The sequence below is a fragment of the Phyllobates terribilis genome, unplaced genomic scaffold (genome assembly GCF_046119375.1).
Source record: "Phyllobates terribilis strain yellow unplaced genomic scaffold, ASM4611937v1 Scaffold_2__4_contigs__length_985480577, whole genome shotgun sequence".
Lineage (NCBI taxonomy): Eukaryota > Metazoa > Chordata > Amphibia > Anura > Dendrobatidae > Phyllobates > Phyllobates terribilis.
In genome coordinates, this window is record NW_027362762.1 from 777970706 (window position 1) to 777989697 (window position 18992).

Below are 18992 nucleotides of genomic sequence, written 5' to 3' on the forward strand. Positions count from 1 at the left end.
GGTCAGTATAGATGGACTAATAGACCAAGTCCCACACACTGCTAGAAGCCCAAATATTTTTTCAGAGCTAGATGCAGAAAAAAATTATTTTTAATTTGCAACCTGATGGAGGTCAGTATAGATGGACTAATAGACCAAGTCCCACACACCGCTAGAAGCCCAAATATTTTTTCAGAGCTAGATGCAGAAAAAAATTATATTCAATTTGCAACCTGCTGGAGGTCAGTATAGAAGGACTAATAGAACAAGTCCCACACACTGCTAGAAGCCCAAATATTTTTTCAGAGCTAGATGCAGAAAATTTTTTTATTCAATTTGCAACCTGATGGAGGTCATTATAGATGGACTAATAGACCAAGTCCCACACACTGCTAGAAGCCCAAATATTTTTTCAGAGCTAGATGCAGAAAAAAATTATTTTTAATTTGCAACCTGATGGAGGTCAGTATAGATGGACTAATAGACCAAGTCCCACACACTGCTAGAAGCCCAAATATTTTTTCAGAGCTAGATGCAGAAAAAAATTATTTTTAATTTGCAACCTGATGGAGGTCAGTATAGATGGACTAATAGAACAAGTCCCACACGCTGCTAGAAGCCCAAATATTTTTTCAGAGATAAATGAAGAAAAAAATTATTTTTAATTTGCAACCTGATGGAGGTCAGTATAGATGGACTAATAGACCAAGTCCCACACACTGCTAGAAGCCCAAATATTTTTTCAGAGGTAGATGCAGAAAAAAATTATTTTTAATTTGCAACCTGATGGAGGTCAGTATAGATGGACTAATAGACCAAGTCCCACACACCGCTAGAAGCCCAAATATTTTTTCAGAGCTAGATGCAGAAAAAAATTACATTCAATTTGCAACCTGCTGGAGGTCAGTATAGAAGGACTAATAGAACAAGTCCCACACACTGCTAGAAGCCCAAATATTTTTTCAGAGCTAAATGAAGAAAAAAATTATTTTTAATTTGCAACCTGATGGAGGTTAGTATAGATGGACTAATAGACCAAGTCCCACACACTGCTAGAAGCCCAAATATTTTTTCAGAGCTAGATGCAGAAAAAAATTATATTCAGTTTGCAACCTGATGGAGGTCAGTATAGATGGACTAATAGAATGATGCTATGCCCAAAAGATTTTACTTCACTAGGTGCAGTAAAAAAATTGGTATTCTATACACAGGTGGTATATCTTGCAACACAGATAGGCTACTCCACTGACTAACACACTCTGCAATAGGCCAAAAAGGATTAGCTTTTCTAGATTCAGCCAAATGCTGTGAAAAAAACTTGCACAGCACTGGCACAGACCTGCCTGGCAAAAACTGATAGGAACTGATGTAACCTAGTCCTGAAAAGGACTCCAATTACAATTAGTCTTTACTCCCACAATCTATCTATTTAAGAGCACAGACCTGCTTGATAAAAGTCGTAGGAAATGCTGTAACCTAGTCCTTAAAAGGACTGCAATCACAACTATTCCCTACTCCCAAGCTATCTGTATATTTGTGCGAAAATTGGCTTGAAATTAACAAGGTATAGCGCACACAGCAACAGCGGTGCCGTCTAACACGCAGCTGCAGCAGTGAGAAAATGGTGGCGACGGGGAAAATGGCTTGGTCTTATAGGGCAAGGACATGTGACATACACTGCCAATCACACATGCCCTTGCTTGTGTGAAAAATAGCACTTCGCTCCGTGTGTGCGCTGCTGATAGGCTGACAGATTGCACCTCCCCACTGCAAATGCGGGAAAGAGAAAAAAAAATGGAGATCTTCATTGTTCCTGCAGAGATCCATCCCCTGCCCCTCCCCCCGCCCCGCTGTACACTCAAACTGCGTATTAACATTAATTTTCATCATTACTGAGAAAAAATCCAGTTATGATTTTGGTGCACGAACAGTTATCGAACATAACCTCGAACAGCCGAATTTTTCTCAAATTGTTCGTGTTCGCCGACCGGCTCGAACACCGCCCAAAACAGCTCGAATTTGAGATTGGCGAACAGTTCGAGTAGAACAACGCTCATCTCTACTCATGAGCCGCACTGCATGGGCCGTCCTGACCCTCCGGGCCCTTGCAGTGCGGAGCACTGGCAGCCATGTTAACCAGGGGGCCCGCTGAGGACCCGGGCCCACCGGAGAATTTGACCCTGATCGTGTGCATGGAGGATGTGGAGACAGATGAATAGGAGTGAGCAGAGTATGAAATATGTTGGGTATCTTAAATGAGCGAGGAAGTTTTAAACAAAAGACTACAGGGTTAATGACCTCAATAATTTCATATGGACCAATAAATCTGGGTCACAACTTAGGGCAGGGGACCTTGATCCTGATATTTCTAACGGACAACCACACCTTGCCCCCAATGCTAAAGCTTGCTCCTCTCTGTGTCTCTAGTTGACAGACAAACTTTCCTACCCTGTGCCATTCTCAGGTTTCTCCTAACCTCAGCCCAGACAAGTTTCAAATTGTCTACTGTTTTTCCAGCACCTGAGGAATCTAGTTCAGAGGGTGAAAAAGATTTAAAGGATGATAGCCAAGTTTACAAAAGAATGGATAAGTCTTAATAGATTCTTTATACTGAGTATTAATAGTAACCCCTGTGCCAGTGACGCACTTCTTAACGCCAAGAGCAGGGGTAGCTGGACCATCACATGTGTATTGAATTCTATGAAATTCGCAGGTCTGGTGAATTCAAACATTTTTCAATTCACTTCATGCTAACGGCCATAAAAAATTCCCGCTGGCATTTTCCACATTGCAGAAGATTGCTGCAGCCACAGAATGATCATTTGACAGCACATCAAAAGTACTAGTTCCATTCAGTAGGGACTATTATGGCCTGTATAAAAGTTAAGGCTTTAATTGTAGCAGCCATATTAGGGTAATTTAGGTTTATGACGGGATGTCGGAGCCCACAGCTCAGCAATTGAGATAGGAAGCCTTAAAATATTGCACAAATACTCCAGACAATATTGTGTTGTACAACTTCAGCAGTGAAGAAAATGACTGCAGTAGTCTGCAAATAAAATAAATACAACTAATAGGGAAAGAGATAAGAGAAGTGCCAGCAGCAGTACCAGACTGGTGTGTGTGTATATGTGTATAATATATAAATATATAGATATATATAGATATATATATATATGTATATATACATATATATATATATATATATATATACATACAGTATATATATATATATATATATATATATATATATATGTACACTACCGTTCAAAAGTTTGGGGTCACCCAGATAATTTTGTGTTTTCCATGAATTGTCCATTGATATTTATCAAATGAGTTGCAAAATGAATAGAAAATATAGTCCAGACATTGACAAGGTTACAAATAATGATTTTTGTTTGAAAGAATAATTTTCTCCTTCAAACTTTGCTTTTGTCAAAGAATGCTCCCTTTGCAGCAATTCCAGCATTGCAGACCTTTGGCATTCTAGCTGTAAATTTCCCCCCATGCTTCCTGAAGCCCCGCCCACAAGTTGGATTGGCTTGATGGGCACTTTTTGCGTACCATACGGTCAAGCTGCTCCCACAACAGCTCAATGGGGTTGAGATCTGGTGACTGCGCTGGCCTCTCCATTACAGATAGAATATCAGCTGCCTGCTTCTTTCCTAAATAGTTCATGCATAATTTGGAGCTGTGCTTTTGGTCATTGTCCTGTTGTAGGATGAAATTGGCTCCAATCAAGCGCTGTTCACAGGGTATGCATGGCGTTGCAAAATGGAGTGATAGCCTTCCTTATTCAAAATCCCATTTACCTTGTACAAATCTCCCACTTTACCAGCACCAAAGCAACCCCAGACCATCACATTACCTCCACCATGCTTGACAGATGGCGTCAGGCAATCTTCCAGCATCTTTTCAGTTGTTCTGCGTCTCACAAATGTTCCTCTGTGTGATCCAAACACCTCAAACTTTGATTCATCTGTCCATAAAACTTTTTTCCAATCTTCCTCTGTCCAATGTCTGTGTTCTTTTGCCCATATTAATCTTTTCCTTTTTTTAGCCAGTCTCAGATATGGCTTTTTCTTTGCCACTTTGCACTGAAGGCCAGCATTCCGGAGTCGTCTCTTCACTGTAGACGTTGACACTGGCGTTTTGCATGTACTATTTAATGAAGCTGCCAGTTGAGGAGCTGTGAGGCGTCGATTTCTCAAACTAGAAACTCTAATGTACTTGTCTTGTTGCTCAGTTGTGCAGCGGGGCCTCCCACTTCTCCTTATACTCTGGTTAGAGCCTGTTTGTGCTCTCCTCTGAAGGGAGTAGTACACACCGTTGTAGGAAATCTTCAGTTTCTTGGCAATTTCTCGCATGGAATAGCCTTCAGTTCTAAGAACAAGAATAGACTGTCGAGTTTCACATGAAAGTTCTTTTTTTCTGGCCATTTTGAGAGTTTCATAGAACAAACAAATGTAATGCTCCAGATTCTCAACTAGCTCAAAGTAAGGTCAATTTTATAGCTTCTCAAATCAGCCAAACCATTTTCAGCCGGGCTAAAATACTTGTGCAATGGTTTTCTAAACATCCATTAGCCTTCTTACACAGTTAGCAAACACAATGTACCATTAAAACACTGGAGTGGTGGTTGTTGGAAATGGTCCTCTATACACCTATGTAGATATTGCAATAAAAATTTGCAGCTAGAATAGTCATTTAGCACATTAACAATGTATAGAGTGTATTTCTGATTCATTTAATGTTAGCTTTATTGAAAAAAAATGTGCTATTCTTTCAAAAATAATGAAATTTCGAAATGACCTAAATGAATGTGTCGTGTGGATTTATGTAATTCTACATCAACTAAGGAATGTGCCCCTCAGACTTGTGAGGCCATCACAACTTTGGACCTAGTCACAGTACAATAAAACCTTCACACTCCTTATCTATTAACTGCTAAAATATTTATATCCAGAAATGTTTATCTCTTCCATAATAACTCTGCTTTTCATCACTTGTCTTATCTATTGCATTATTTTTCTGTCTTACTGTGTATAAAAATGTGACTCTTCAGATTTTGTGGTATACTAGCCTGATGAAGAAACCAAGGTAGTCTTGAAAGCTTGCAATTTGTTAGCATCTTTTCAGTTAGCCATTAAAAGGTATCAAGCACTGAGGACTCTCAAATCTAAATATTTTTCTAAATGACCCCAAACTTTTGAATGGTAGTGTATATAGTGAAGTTGCCACATTGGCACTTGTACGGATGCATTTGAGTTATAGTTGTACATTTTGTCTTCCTCCTTAATGCACTAGAAAGCAGCAAGCTGGCCAAATATTTTTACATTGAAAAAAAAATAGAAATCATTGTTAGGGATTATGCAAACAAGTGTACGAATCAGATTGTGTGCTCTTTTATTTTAATCTGAAAACACACAGAAAGCACACTGACCCATGTTATTCAATAGTGCTGTTCAAATTATTTTTTTTTTCTCTGTCCGACTGTCCAGGAGGAAAAAAAGAAAAAAAATTGCAACATGCACTACTTTCCTCCCAGTCTCGGATGAGATTCATGTGTATGAGAGTGTTTAAAAATACAGATCCCACACGGAACATCCCAGTAGCATCCGATTTTCATAGATGCATTTCTATTATAAAGCTAGGAAACTGTATTTGATCATGCACATTTTTAATGCAATTGTACAAAAACGGATCGCAAATGAATGTCACACGGACATCACATGGACATAAAAAATGGACACACGTATGGCACACCGCTAAAAATTCTATGTAAATTAGATAAAAATCGTCTGAGTTTTCTGGATTAAATTCAGATGATTTCTCATATGCTCATCTGCAGCCACCCTTAGAGATGATTTTCTTGATTGTCACAAGTGATTTCACTGTTTTTGTAAGTGTTTTTGTATTTCTTATGCAATACTTTTTGGAAAGGGGGGAATAATTGAAATTTTAAAAATACAAAAAATTATTCCCCAAAGCCCAAATATTTAACTCAAATATCCATCTTTCAAAGTGTGTATGTCACAATATTTTTCTCTTTTGCACCTTTTTGCAGGTGCTGGCTTTTTAGACTTGTATTTAGCCAGCATTTCTTCTTAAGTCATTTTTGGGAAGGCAGTTTAATTTAGTTAAAAAAGTAGAAATTAAACTATGTATGTCTTTTTCACATCTGCTTCACTAGTTTGATAGACATGTACTCCACACCTATACTGCAGCCTGCTGCCACATTTTGCCTTCTGTATGTGAACCTATCACTTAGCATATCTTGTTAAGTTATTTTTGAAAAGGGTTGAATTATTGGCATTGAATAAATTGTCAAAAATTAATTAAAGAGTAACACAAAGTGCAAATGAAAAAAAAGCCAATGCCATAGCTAAGAATGTTAAGCACTGCTAGCAACAGCAGACGTTCCTTCACTGGCACCAGTCACAGTACTGAACACTGGTCACAATTTGCCTCCTTTGCTTCTGACATGTGTATTAGTGGGGAAGAAGCATAAGACGTAATGGAATATATGGTACATCACTCATCAAAAAGGAGTACCTCCCCCCCCCCAGCAAATGGGAACTTTGGGAGGCTGGTGAGAGGTGGGTTCCTAAAATTGAATATTGAGAACACCCCTTAAAAGCATTTTTTAGACTTCCATATTGATGATCTAATCTATCCATTGAATAGGTCGTCAATATCAGATGATCACCTCTGATGGCGGCTTGATTGAAACAGTGTATGGAGACAGAACAAAACTACTCTATTTACTGTGTCTTGATTGTTTTCAGGTTCTGCAGCTCAGATCCTATTGAATTGAATAAGAGCTAAGATGCAATACCCAAAAACAGACTCTCTGTACACTAGTGTTGAGCCACCCCCGTAGTGTTCGGGTTCGGTTCGGTTCGTCGAACACCGGGATGTTCGAGGAACTGTTCGTCGAACTGTTCGTCGAACACCTTAGAACACCGTCGAACACCGTTAAAACCAATGGCAGGCAAACAAAAACACATAGAAACACATAGAAAACACTTGCAAAGGTGTCCAAAAGCTGACAAACTGCTCAGAAGACACTCTCTTTAAAAAATCCGGCCGGCAAATTCAGCAGCGGCATACACCGGTACCCGACAATTTAGACAAGAAGGAATAGAGCATCACACATAGATTAGATAGATAGAAACATGTCAGTCACACATATAAGAAGCACAGTGACAGTGTTGGTTACTGCACTTGTCATTTAGTGTAAAGGATTTATTAAAAAAAATATTAGTGTTTTCATGCACCGTCTCTTTAAAAAAGCCGGCCGGCAATTCAGCATCTGTACCCGACAATTTAGAACAGAAAGAATAGAGCTTCACACATAGATTAGATAGATAGAAACATGTCAGTCACATATATAATAAGTACAGTGAGAGTGTTGCTTACTGTACTTGTCATTTAGTGTAAAGGATTTATTTAAAAAAATAATAGTGTTTTCATGCACTGTCTCTTTAAAAAAGCCGGCCGGCAATTCAGCATCTGTACCCGACAATTTAGAACAGAATGATAGAGCATCACACATAGATTAGATAGATAGAAACATGTCAGTCACATATATATGAAGTACAGTGATAGTGTTGGTTACTGTACTTGTCATTTAGTATTAAAATAAAGGATTTATTATTAAAAAAATTGGCGTGGGGTTCCCCTTAATTTTAGGCTCTAGCGGAGGTTAAGCAGACGGCTGGGGCAGATGTTTGAAGCCTGGGAAGGGGGTAATACCCACGGAGCTTCCCAGGCTACTAATATCAGCCCCCAGCTGAATACATAGCCTTTACTAGCTATTAAAATGGGGGACCCCCCAAAAAAAATGACGTGGGGTCCCCCCTAATTTAATAGCTAGCAAAGGCTAGGCAGACAGCTGGGGGCTGATATTAATAGCCCAGGAAGGGAGCCATGAATATTGGCCCCCTCCCAGGCTAGAAACACCAGCCGTCAGCCGCCCCAGAAATGGCGCATTCATAGGATGCGCCAATTCTGGCACTTAGCCTCGCTCTTCCACGCTGCCCTGGTGCGGTGGCAGGGGGTAATAGGGTTGGGGTTGATGTCAGCTTATAATGCCAGCTGACATCAAGCCCAGGTTAGTAATGGAGAGGCGTCTATAAGACACCCCCATTACTAACCCCATAGTCAAAGTTAAAAAAAACACAAACATCCAGAATAAAGTCCTTTAATTGAAATAAAGACACAATCCTTTATTGTTCTAAATTAAACCATACTTACCATCACGCCCATTCCAGCTGAAGCCAACGATCTCCTGCAATAAAAGAAAAATAATAAAGCAACCTCATCCTTACCTTTCCATGGTTCCCACGACAGCTTCAGCTCTGCTACATCGAGATGACAGGCTGGACCGCAGCAGAACGCTGCCATCCAGCCTGTCATCCCGCAGACACTGAGAAGCGCAGGCTTGCTTGCGCTGCTCAGCGTCTCTCTGTGACGACATCCAGATGAGCCGAGTTCATGTCCAATGAACTCGGCTCACCTCATGCACGTCACTGACAGCGTGGGAAAATTCTCACGCTGAAGCGCTGATTGCAGGAGAATTTTCCCACGCTGTCAGTGACGTGCAGGAGGTGAGCTGAGTTCATTGGACATGAACTCGGCTCATCTGGATGCCGTCACAGCGAGACAGTGAGGAGCGCAAGCATGCCTGCGCTTCTCAGTGTCTGCGGGATGACAGACTGGATGGCAGCGTTCTGCTGCGGTCCAGCCAGTCATCTCGATGTAGCAGAGCTGAAGCTGTCGTGGGAACCATGGAAAGGTAAGGATGAGGTTGGTTTATTATTTTTCTTTTATTGCAGGAGATCGTTGGCTTCAGCTGGAATGGGTGTGATGGTAAGTATGGTTTAATTTAGAACAATAAAGAATTGTGTCTTTATTTCAATTAAAGGACTTTATTCTGGGTGTTGTGTTTTTTTTAAATACTTTACTAGAAATTCATGGCGGTCATGTCTAATACTGGCGTGACCCCATGAATTTTGGGCTTGGGGCCAGCTGATAATACCAAGCTGGCCCTAACCCCTTTATTACCCAGTGAGCCACCGCACCAGGGCCCTGGATGAGTTGGGTACAGCGCCAGAAGATGGCGCTTCTATGAACGCGCCATTTTCCGGGGTGGCTGCGGACTGCAATTTGTAGCGGGGGGGGGGCCCAGAAAGCTTGGGCCTCCCTGCGCTGCAGATTCCAGCCCCCAGCTGCCTAGTTGTACCTGGCTGGACACAAAAATAGGGCGAAGCCCCACGTACTTTTTTTTTAATTATTTCATGAAATTCATGAAATAATTAAGAAAAAAAGGGCTTCCCTATATTGTTGTGTCCGGCCAGGTACAAATAGGCAGCTGGTGGATGGGGGCAGCCCGTTCCTGCCTGCTGTACCTGGCTGGACACAAATATAGTGCGAAGCCCCACTTCAATTTTTTTAAATTATTTCAGGAAATTCATGAAATAATTTAAAAAAAATTGACGTGGGGCTTCGCACTATATTTGTGTCCAGCCAGGTACAGCAGGCAGGAACGGGCTGCCCCCAACCACCAGCTGCCTATTTGTACCTGGCCGGACACAACAATATAGGGAAGCCCTTTTTTTCTTAATTATTTCATGAAATAATTTAAAGAAAATTGACGTGGGGCTTCGCCCTGTTTTTGTGTCCAGCCAGGTACAACTAGGCAGCTGGGGGCTGGAATCCACAGCGCAGGGAGGCCCAAGCTTTCTGGGCCACCCCCGCTGCAAATTGCAGTCCGCAGCCACCCCGGAAAATGGCGCGTTCATAGAAGCGCCATCTTCTGGCGCTGTACCCAACTCATCCAGGGCCCTGATGCGGTGGCTCACTGGGTAATAAAGGGGTTAGGGCCAGCTTGGCATTATCAGCTGGCCCTAAGCCCGAAATTCATGGGGTCACACCAATATTAGACATGACCACCATGAATTTCTAGTAAAGTATTTAAAAAAAACACAACATCCAGAAAAAAGTCCTTTAATTGAAATAAACACAATTCTTTATTGTTCTAAATTAAACCATACTTACCATCACGCCCATTCCAGCTGAAGCCAACGATCTCCTGAAATAAAAGAAAAATAATAAAGCAACATCATCCTTACCTTTCCATGGTTCCCATGACAGCTTCAGCTCTGCTACATCGAGATGACAGGCTGGACCGCAGCAGAACGCTGCCATCCAGCCTGTCATCCCGCAGACACTGAGAAGCGCAGGCTTGCTTGCGCTCCACAGTGTCTCTCTGTGAGGGCATCCAGATGAGCCGAGTTAATGTCCAATGAACTCGGCTCACCTCATGCACGTCACTGACAGCGTGGGAAAATTCTCCTGCACTCAGCGCTTCAGCGTGGGAGAATTCTCACACTGAAGCGCTGAGTGCAGGAGAATTCTCCCACGCTGTCAGTGACGTGCAGGAGGTGAGCTGAGTTCATTGGACATGAGCTCACCTTATGCACGTCACTGACAGCGTGGGAAAATTCTCCTGCACTCAGCGCTTCAGCGTGGGAGAATTCTCACGCTGAAGCGCTGAGTGCAGGAGAATTCTCCCACGCTGTCAGTGACGTGCAGGAGGTGAGCTGAGTTCATTGGACATGAGCTCACCTTATGCACGTCACTGACAGCGTGGGAGAATTCTCCTGCACTCACCGCTTCAGCGTGAGAATTTTCCCACGCTGTCAGTGACGTGCATGAGGTGAGCCGAGTTCATTGGACATGAACTCGGCTCATCTGGATGTCGTCACAGAGAGACGCTGAGCAGCGCAAGCATGCCTGCGCTTCTCAGTGTCTGCGGGATGAGGGGCTGGATGGCAGCGTTCTGCTGCGGTCCAGCCTGTCATCTCGATGTAGCAGAGCTGAAGCTGTCGTGGGAACCATGGAAAGGTAAGGATGAGGTTGCTTTGTTATTTTTCTTTTATTGCAGGAGATCGTTGGCTTCAGCTGGAATGGGCGTGACGGTAAGTATGGTTTAATTTAGAACAATAAAGGATTGTGTCTTTATTTCAATTAAAGGACTTTATTCTGGGTGTTTGTGTTTTTTTTAACTTTGACTATGGGGTTAGTAATGGGGGTGTCTTATAGACGCCTCTCCATTACTAACCTGGGCTTGATGTCAGCTGGCATTATAAGCTGACATCAACCCCAACCCTATTACCCCCTGCCACCGCACCAGGGCAGCGTGGAAGAGCGAGGCTAAGTGCCAGAATTGGCGCATCCTATGAATGCGCCATTTCTGGGGCGGCTGACGGCTGGTGTTTCTAGCCTGGGAGGGGGCCAATATTCATGGCTCCCTTCCTGGGCTATTAATATCAGCCCCCAGCTGTCTGCCTAGCCTTTGCTAGCTATTAAATTAGGGGGGACCCCACGTCATTTTTTTTGGGGGGTCCCCCATTTTAATAGCTAGTAAAGGCTATGTATTCAGCTGGGGGCTGATATTAGTAGCCTGGGAAGCTCCGTGGGTATTACCCCCTTCCCAGGCTTCAAACATCTGCCCCAGCCGTCTGCTTAACCTCCGCTAGAGCCTAAAATTAAGGGGAACCCCACGCCAATTTTTTTAATAATAAATCCTTTATTTTAATACTAAATGACAAGTACAATAACCAACACTATCACTGTACTTCATATATATGTGACTGACATGTTTCTATCTATCTAATCTATGTGTGAAGCTCTATTCTGTCTGTTATAAATTGTCGGGTACCGCTGCTGAATTGCCGGCCGGCTTTTTTAAAGAGACGGTGCATGAAAACACTATTATTTTTTTTGATAAATCCTTTACGCTAAATGACAAGTACAGTAAGCAGCACTTTCACTGTACTTCGTATATATGTGGCTGACATGTTTATATCTATCTAATCTATGTGTGAAGCTCTATTCTTTAGGTTCTAAATTGTCGGGTACCGGTGTATGCCGCTGCTGAATTGCCGGCTTTTCATGTTTCACTGTTGGCACTGTTCCCATCGATTTGGGCAATCACTGTAATGCCACAACCACCATGGCTGTGGCATTACAGTGAGTGGCAGACAATCCCTGCATGATTGGTGCTCTAAATAGCGCCAGACATGCAGGACACGCTTTTGGTGCACGAACAGTTATCGAACATAACCTCGAACAGCCGAATTTTTTGCAAATCGTTCGGGTTCGTCAAACAACTCGAACACCGCCCAAAACAGCTCGAATTTGAGATTGGCGAACAGTTCTAGTCGAACACCGCTCATCTCTACTGTACACAGTTTACATCCAGCCATTAAGAGCTTATAATGGCAGATCAGTAGGGTCATAAACACTGAAAGCCTGCAGAACATTCATTACACAATGATCTCTAATCACCTGGATAAATGGGTTCAAAATTAATACAATTACTCAGTTCTATATAAAGATGAACATTTTTCATCTCATCTCCTTTAGTTTTAATAATGATTTAATAATTTCTGTGATAAGCCTCTAGTCTTGTAAATGGTCCGACTTGCTGGGAATATCTGATCTAAATTTGAGTAACAGCTTAATTATAGGCAGTGTAACAAGACAATGTTGCATATGCTTTAGTTGATCCCATTCCGTGTACATTTGGATGACAGAACGTCTGCAGGACTCCTCTAGTCACTGCTGACAATAGAGAAGGCATAGGCTCAAAAGTTATGGAAAAGGGTACAGACAAAGGAGCTGCATGATTTTTTGTCCCGATTGACAAAACCCAGCACTATAATAGGGTCTTCTCCTTACTCATCACTCATCCAATCACTAACTAACCAACATATGTGAATTCATTGTTTTCTTGTCTCTACACCCATAGGTGGTAAAGGTATGGGAGGACTGGAAGGTGGGATACGAGTGCCAGGAATTCTACGTTGGCCGGGTGTTCTTCCTGCAAATACTGCAATTGATAAAGCAACAAGTCTCATGGATATTTACAGTACAGTAGCAAAGCTTGGAGGAGGCACGCCACCACAAGACAGGTAGAAAAATAAATTCTAGTATGTTTTTCTTTGGTTTCTTTTATATTAACTCCTTTGCTCCATGTGATATATGGATCCTTCATGAGCAAAGGTTATTTTTTTGTTCCATGACATACAGATATTAATCTCTGAAGTTCTACTTCTGTGTCCATGAGCTGATTTGCCAGATGCCAGGCCAGGCCACTGGTTGTTCATGTTACTGTGAGCAGCCTGCATGGCCTAGATGTGCTATCTTTGCCTACAGAGTATCTGGACTTGTCTTCTATTGAGCACAACTGTGAGGTTTGCATGCACAAGTGCCTTAAGCATGGTAGAACATGCCTCAGATAACAATTAATGAATACTCACTGATACCAGCCAAAGCGTTTGATTGCATTTATTTCTGCACCTGGCGCTAATAATAGATAATGAATAAATTGAGATGTTTTGAGAATTTTGTTTCAATTTTTTCATCATTTGAATATCATTAAAATGTCTAGGCTGTGTCCTGGGCCCTGTGTTGTTCAACATATTTATCAATTATTTAGATGAAGGAATTGAGGGTTAACTGATTAAATTTTCTGGTGACACAAAGCAAGGAGGTATAATTAATACAACCCTTGGCAAAAATTATGGAATCACCTGGCTCGGAGGATGTTCATTCAGCTGTTTAATGTTGTTGAAAAAAAGCAGATCACAGACATGGCACAAAACTAAAGTAATTTCAAATGGCAACTTTAGGGCTTTAAGAAACACTAAAAGAAATCAAGATTAAAAATGTGGTACTCAGTAAGGGTAATTTTTTTCAGACCAAGCAGAGGAAAAAAATTATGGAATCACTCAATTCTGAGGAAAAAATTATGGGATCACCCTGTAAATTTTCATTTCCAAAACTAACACCTGCATAAAATTAGATCTGCTCATTAGTCTGCATATAAAAAGGAGTGATCACACCTTGGAGAGCTGTTGCACCAAGTGGACTGACATAAATCATGGCTCCAACACGAGAGATGTCAATTGAAGCAAAGGAGAGGATTATCAAACTTTTAAAAGAAGGTAAATCATCACGCAAAGTTGCAAAAGATTTTGGTTGTTCACAGTCAGCTGTGTCTAAAATCTGGACCAAATACAAACAACATAGGAAGGTTTTTAATGGCAAACATACTGGTAGACCAAGGAAGACATCAAAGCGTCAAGACGGGAAACTTAAAGCAATATGTCTCCAAAACAGGAAATGCGCAACAAAACAAATGAGGAACGAATGGGAGGAAACTGGAGTCAATGTCTGTGACCGAACTGTAAGAAACCGCCTAAAGGAAATGGGATTTATATACAGAAAAGCTAAACATAAGCCATCATTAACACCTAAACAGAAAAAAACAAGGTTACAATGGGCTAAGGAAAAGCATTCGTGGACTGTGGATAACTTGATGAAAGTCATATTCAGTGATGAATCGCGAATCTGCATTGGGCATGGTGATGATGCTGGAACTTTTATTTGGTGCCGTTCCAATGAGATTTATAAAGATGACTGCATGAAGAGAACATGCAAATTTCCACAATCATTGATGATATGGGGCTGCATGTCAGGTAAAGGCACTGGGGAGATGGCTGTCATTACATCTTCAATAAATTCCCAAGTTTACATTGATATTTTGGACAGTTTTCTTATCCCCTCAATTGAAAGGATGTTTGGGGATGATGACATAATTTTTCAAGATGATAATGCATACTGCCATAGAGAAAAAACGGTGAAAACATTCCTTGAAAGAAGACATATAAGGTCAATGTCATGACCTTCAAATAATCCGAATCTCAACCAAATTGAAAATCTTTGGTGGACGTTGAAGAAAATGGTCCATGATAAGGCTCCAACCTGCAAAGCTGATCTGGCAACACCAATCAGAGAAAGTTGGAGCCAGATTGATGAAGAGTACTATTTGTCACTCATTAAGTCCATGCCTCAGAGACTGTAAGCTGTTATTAAAGCCATAGGTGGTGCAACAAAATACTAGTGATGTATTGGAGTGTTCTTTTGTGTGTTTGTTTTTCATAATTCCATAATTTTTTCCTCAGAATTGTGTGATTCCATAATTTTTTTCCCTCTGCTTGGTCTGAAAGAAATTACCCTTACTGAGTACCACATTTTTAATCTTGATTTCTTTTAGTCTTTCTTAAAGCCCTAAGTTGCCATTTGAAATGACTAGTTTTGTGCCATGTCTGTAATCTGCTTTTTTTCAACAACATTAACCAACTGAATGAACATCCTCCGAGCCTGATGATTCCATAATTTTTGCCAGGGGTTGTATTAGAGAAGAGAGAGAGAGGATTCAAAAAGATCAAAACAAACTGGAACTGTGGGCAGCAATTGACAGAATGGTTTGTAACAAGGAGAAATGCAAAGTCCTACATCTGGGCAAGAAAAATGGAAAAAGCATATACAGAATGGGAGGAATAGGGCTAAGCAACAGCACATGTGAAACATACTTGGGTATACTAATAGATCACAGACTGAACATGAGTCAACAGTGTGATTCAGCAGCAAAAAGGCAAACACAATTCTGGGTTGCAGTAACAGAAGCATACAGACTAGATCATGGGAAGTAATTCTACTCCTTTTTGGTCAGGCCAAATCTGGAATACTGTGTCCAGTTCTGGGCACCACATTTTAACCCCTTAAGCCCCGAGGGTGGTTTGCACGTTAATGACCAGGCCAATTTTTACAATTCTGACCACTGTCACTTTATGAGGTAATTACTCTGGAACGCTTCAACGGATCCCCCTGATTCTGAGAATGTTTTTTCGTGACATATTGTACTTCATGATTGTGGCAAAATTTCTTCGATATCACTGGCGTTTATTTGTGAAAAAAACAGAAATTTGGCGAAAATTTTGAAAATTTTGCAATTTTCAAAATTTGAATTTTTATGCCCTTAAATCAGAGAGATATGTCACACAAAAGAGTTAATAAATAACATTTCCCACATGTCTACTTTACATCAGCACAATCTTGGAACCAAAATTTTTTTTTGTTAGGGAGCTATAAGGGTTAAAAGTTGACCAGCGATTTCTCATTTTTCCAACAAAATTTACAAAACCATTTTTTTAGGGACCACATCACATTTGAAGTCACTTTGAGAGGTCTTTATGACAGAAAATACCCAAAAGTGACACCATTCTAAAAACTGCACCCCTCAAGGTGCTCAAAACCACATTCAAGAACTTTATTAACCCTTCAGGTGCTTCACAGGAATTTTTTGAATGTGGAAGAAAAAAATGAACATTTAACCTTTTTCACAAAAATATTACTTTAGACCCAATTTTTTTTATTTTCACAGAGGTAACAAGAAAAAATGGACCCCAAAATTTGTTGTGCAATTTCCCCTGGGCACGCAGATACCCAATATGTGGGGAAAAAACACTGTTTGGGCGCACGGCAGGGCTCGGAAGGGAAGGAGCGCCATTTGACTTTTTGATTGTAAAATTTGCTTGAATAATTAGCGGACGCCATGTTGTGTTTGGAGAGCCCCTGTGTGCCCAAACATTGGAGCTCCCCCACAATTGACCCCATTTTGGAAACTAGACCCCCCAAGGCACCTATCTAGATGCATAGTAAGCACTTGGAACCCCCAGGTGCTTCACAAATTGATTCGTAAAAATGAAAAAGTGAAAAAAAAAACACTTTTTCATTTTTATGAATCAATTTGTGAAGCACCTGGGGGTTCCAAGTGCTCACTATGCATCTAGATAGGTGCCTTGGGGGGTCTAGTTTCCAAAATGGGGTCACTTGTGGGAGAGCTCCAATGTTTGGGCACACAGGGACTCTCCAAATGCAACATGGTATCCGCTAACAAATTGAATGGAAAATCGGCTCAAATTGTTAGCGGACACCAAGTTGCGTTTGGAGAGCCCCTGTGTGCCCAAACTTTGGAGCGACCCCACAAGTGACCCCATTTTGGAAACTAGACCCCCAAAGGCACCTATCTAGATGCATAGTGAGCACTTGGAACCCCCAGGTGCTTCACAAATTGATTTGTAAAAATGAAAAAGTGAAAAAAAAACACTTTTTCATATTTATGATTCAATTTGTAAAACACCTGGGGGTTCCAAGTGCTCACTATGCATCTAGATAGGTGCCTTTGGGGGTCTAGTTTCCAAAATGGGGTCACTTGTGGGGGAGCTCCAATGTTTGGGCACACAGGGGCTCTCCAAACGCAACATGATGTCCGCTAACAATTTGAGCCGACAATTTGTTCGCGGATACCATGTTGCATTTGGAGAGTCCCTGTGTGCCCAAACATTGGAGCTACCCCACAAGTGACCCCATTTTGGAAACTAGACCCCCCAAGGCACCTATCTAGATGCATAGTGAGCACTTGGAACCCCCAGGTGTTTCACAAATTGATTCATAAATATGAAAAAGTGTTTTTTTTTTCAATTTTTCATTTTTACAAATCAATTTGTGAAGCACCTGGGGGTTCCAAGTGCTCACTATGCATCTAGATAGGTGCCTTGGGGGGTCTAGTTTACAAAATGGGGTCACTTGTGGGGGAGCTCCAATGTTTGGGCACACAGGGACTCTCCAAATGCAACATGGTATCCACTAACAAATTGTCGGCTCAAATTGTTAGTGGACATCATGTTGTGTTTGGAGAGCCCCTGTGTGCCCAAACATTGGAGCTCCCCCACAAGTGACCCCATTTTGGAAACTAGACCCCCCAAGGCACCTATCTAGATGCATAGTGAGCACTTGGAACCCCCAGGTGTTTCACAAGTTGATTCATAAATATGAAAAAGTGTTTTTTTTTTCACTTTTTCATTTTTACGAATCAATTTGTGAAGCACCTGGGGGTTCCAAGTGCTCACTATGCATCTAGATAAGTGCCTTTGGGGGTCTAGTTTCCAAAATGGGGTCATTTGTGGGGTAGCTCCAATGTTTGTGCACGCAGTAGCTCTCCAAACGCAACATGGCGTCCTCTAACAATTTGAGCCGATTTTCCATTCAATTTGTTAGCGGACACCATGTCGCGTTTGGAGAGCCCGTGATGTGCCTAAACAGTGGAGCTCCCCCTCAAGTGACCCCATTTTGGAAACTATACCCCTCAAGGATTTTATTAAGGTGTATAGTGAACATTTTGAACCCAGAGGTACGACACAGAATTTGTTTACATTAGGTCATCATATTGAATAAGTTGTCATTAGTCTTGAGCGCAAGTGCTCGCTACTTGAGTTTGCATCGGGTACTCAGGTATGTACCATGTACAGCGTGTGCTCGAGTGACATGCTCAAGTCCCTGCTCCGGATGTTTCACGGTTATTAGACACCCAAAAAAAACATGCGGGGATCGCTCGTGCATGGCAGGCAATCCCCGTAAAGTTTTTTGGCCGCGAAGCATATGGGGCAGAGACTCGAGCATGTCACTCAAATACCCACGATACTCAATGCATACCAGAGCACCCGATGCAAACTCAAGTAGCGAGCACTTGCGCTCAACACTAGTCACCATATCGTCATCTTTTTTCTTACTTTTGAAAAAAATCCCAACCCCATCACAACCCTAACCGCAACCCTAACCCCAACCCCAGCCCTAACCGTAGCACAACCCTAACCGTAGCACAACCCTAACCCTAGCACAACCCTAACCCTAGCACAACACTAACCCCAAACCCAGCCCTAACCCTAGCCCAATCCTAACCCAAGAGTTTATTTTTGATGCCATTCCTCGTGCGGTATAAGTGATTAGACGACTTTATTCTTCGGGTCGGTGTGATTACAGCAATACCAGAATCATATGGGGTTTTTTGACTGACAGCTGTCACACACAAAAAAACGCATTTTTTGTAAAATCTAGTTTTTGCATCGCCATATTTTGAGAGCTATAATTTTTCCAGATTTTGGCAGACAGTCATGTGACGGCTCGTTTTTTGCGGGATGAGTTGACGTTGTTATTGGTGCCATTTTCAGGCACGTGACATTTTTTGATCGCCTTCTATTCTGATTTTTGGGAGGCAGAATAAACAAAAACCAACAATTCAGGAATTGTTTTTTTTT

The 18992-nt window shown here is 41.6% G+C and overlaps 1 protein-coding gene across 1 annotated transcript in view; it reads left to right on the forward strand.

The window, feature by feature from the left end:
• LOC141252975 (arylsulfatase H-like) overlaps positions 1-18992 on the forward strand; it is a 129584-nt gene that overhangs the window by 97930 nt on the left and 12662 nt on the right. The window contains exon 8 of the mRNA XM_073670729.1: positions 12800-12962. Within this exon, the coding sequence (XP_073526830.1) occupies positions 12800-12962 (163 nt within the window). The remainder of the gene's footprint in view (positions 1-12799; positions 12963-18992) is intronic.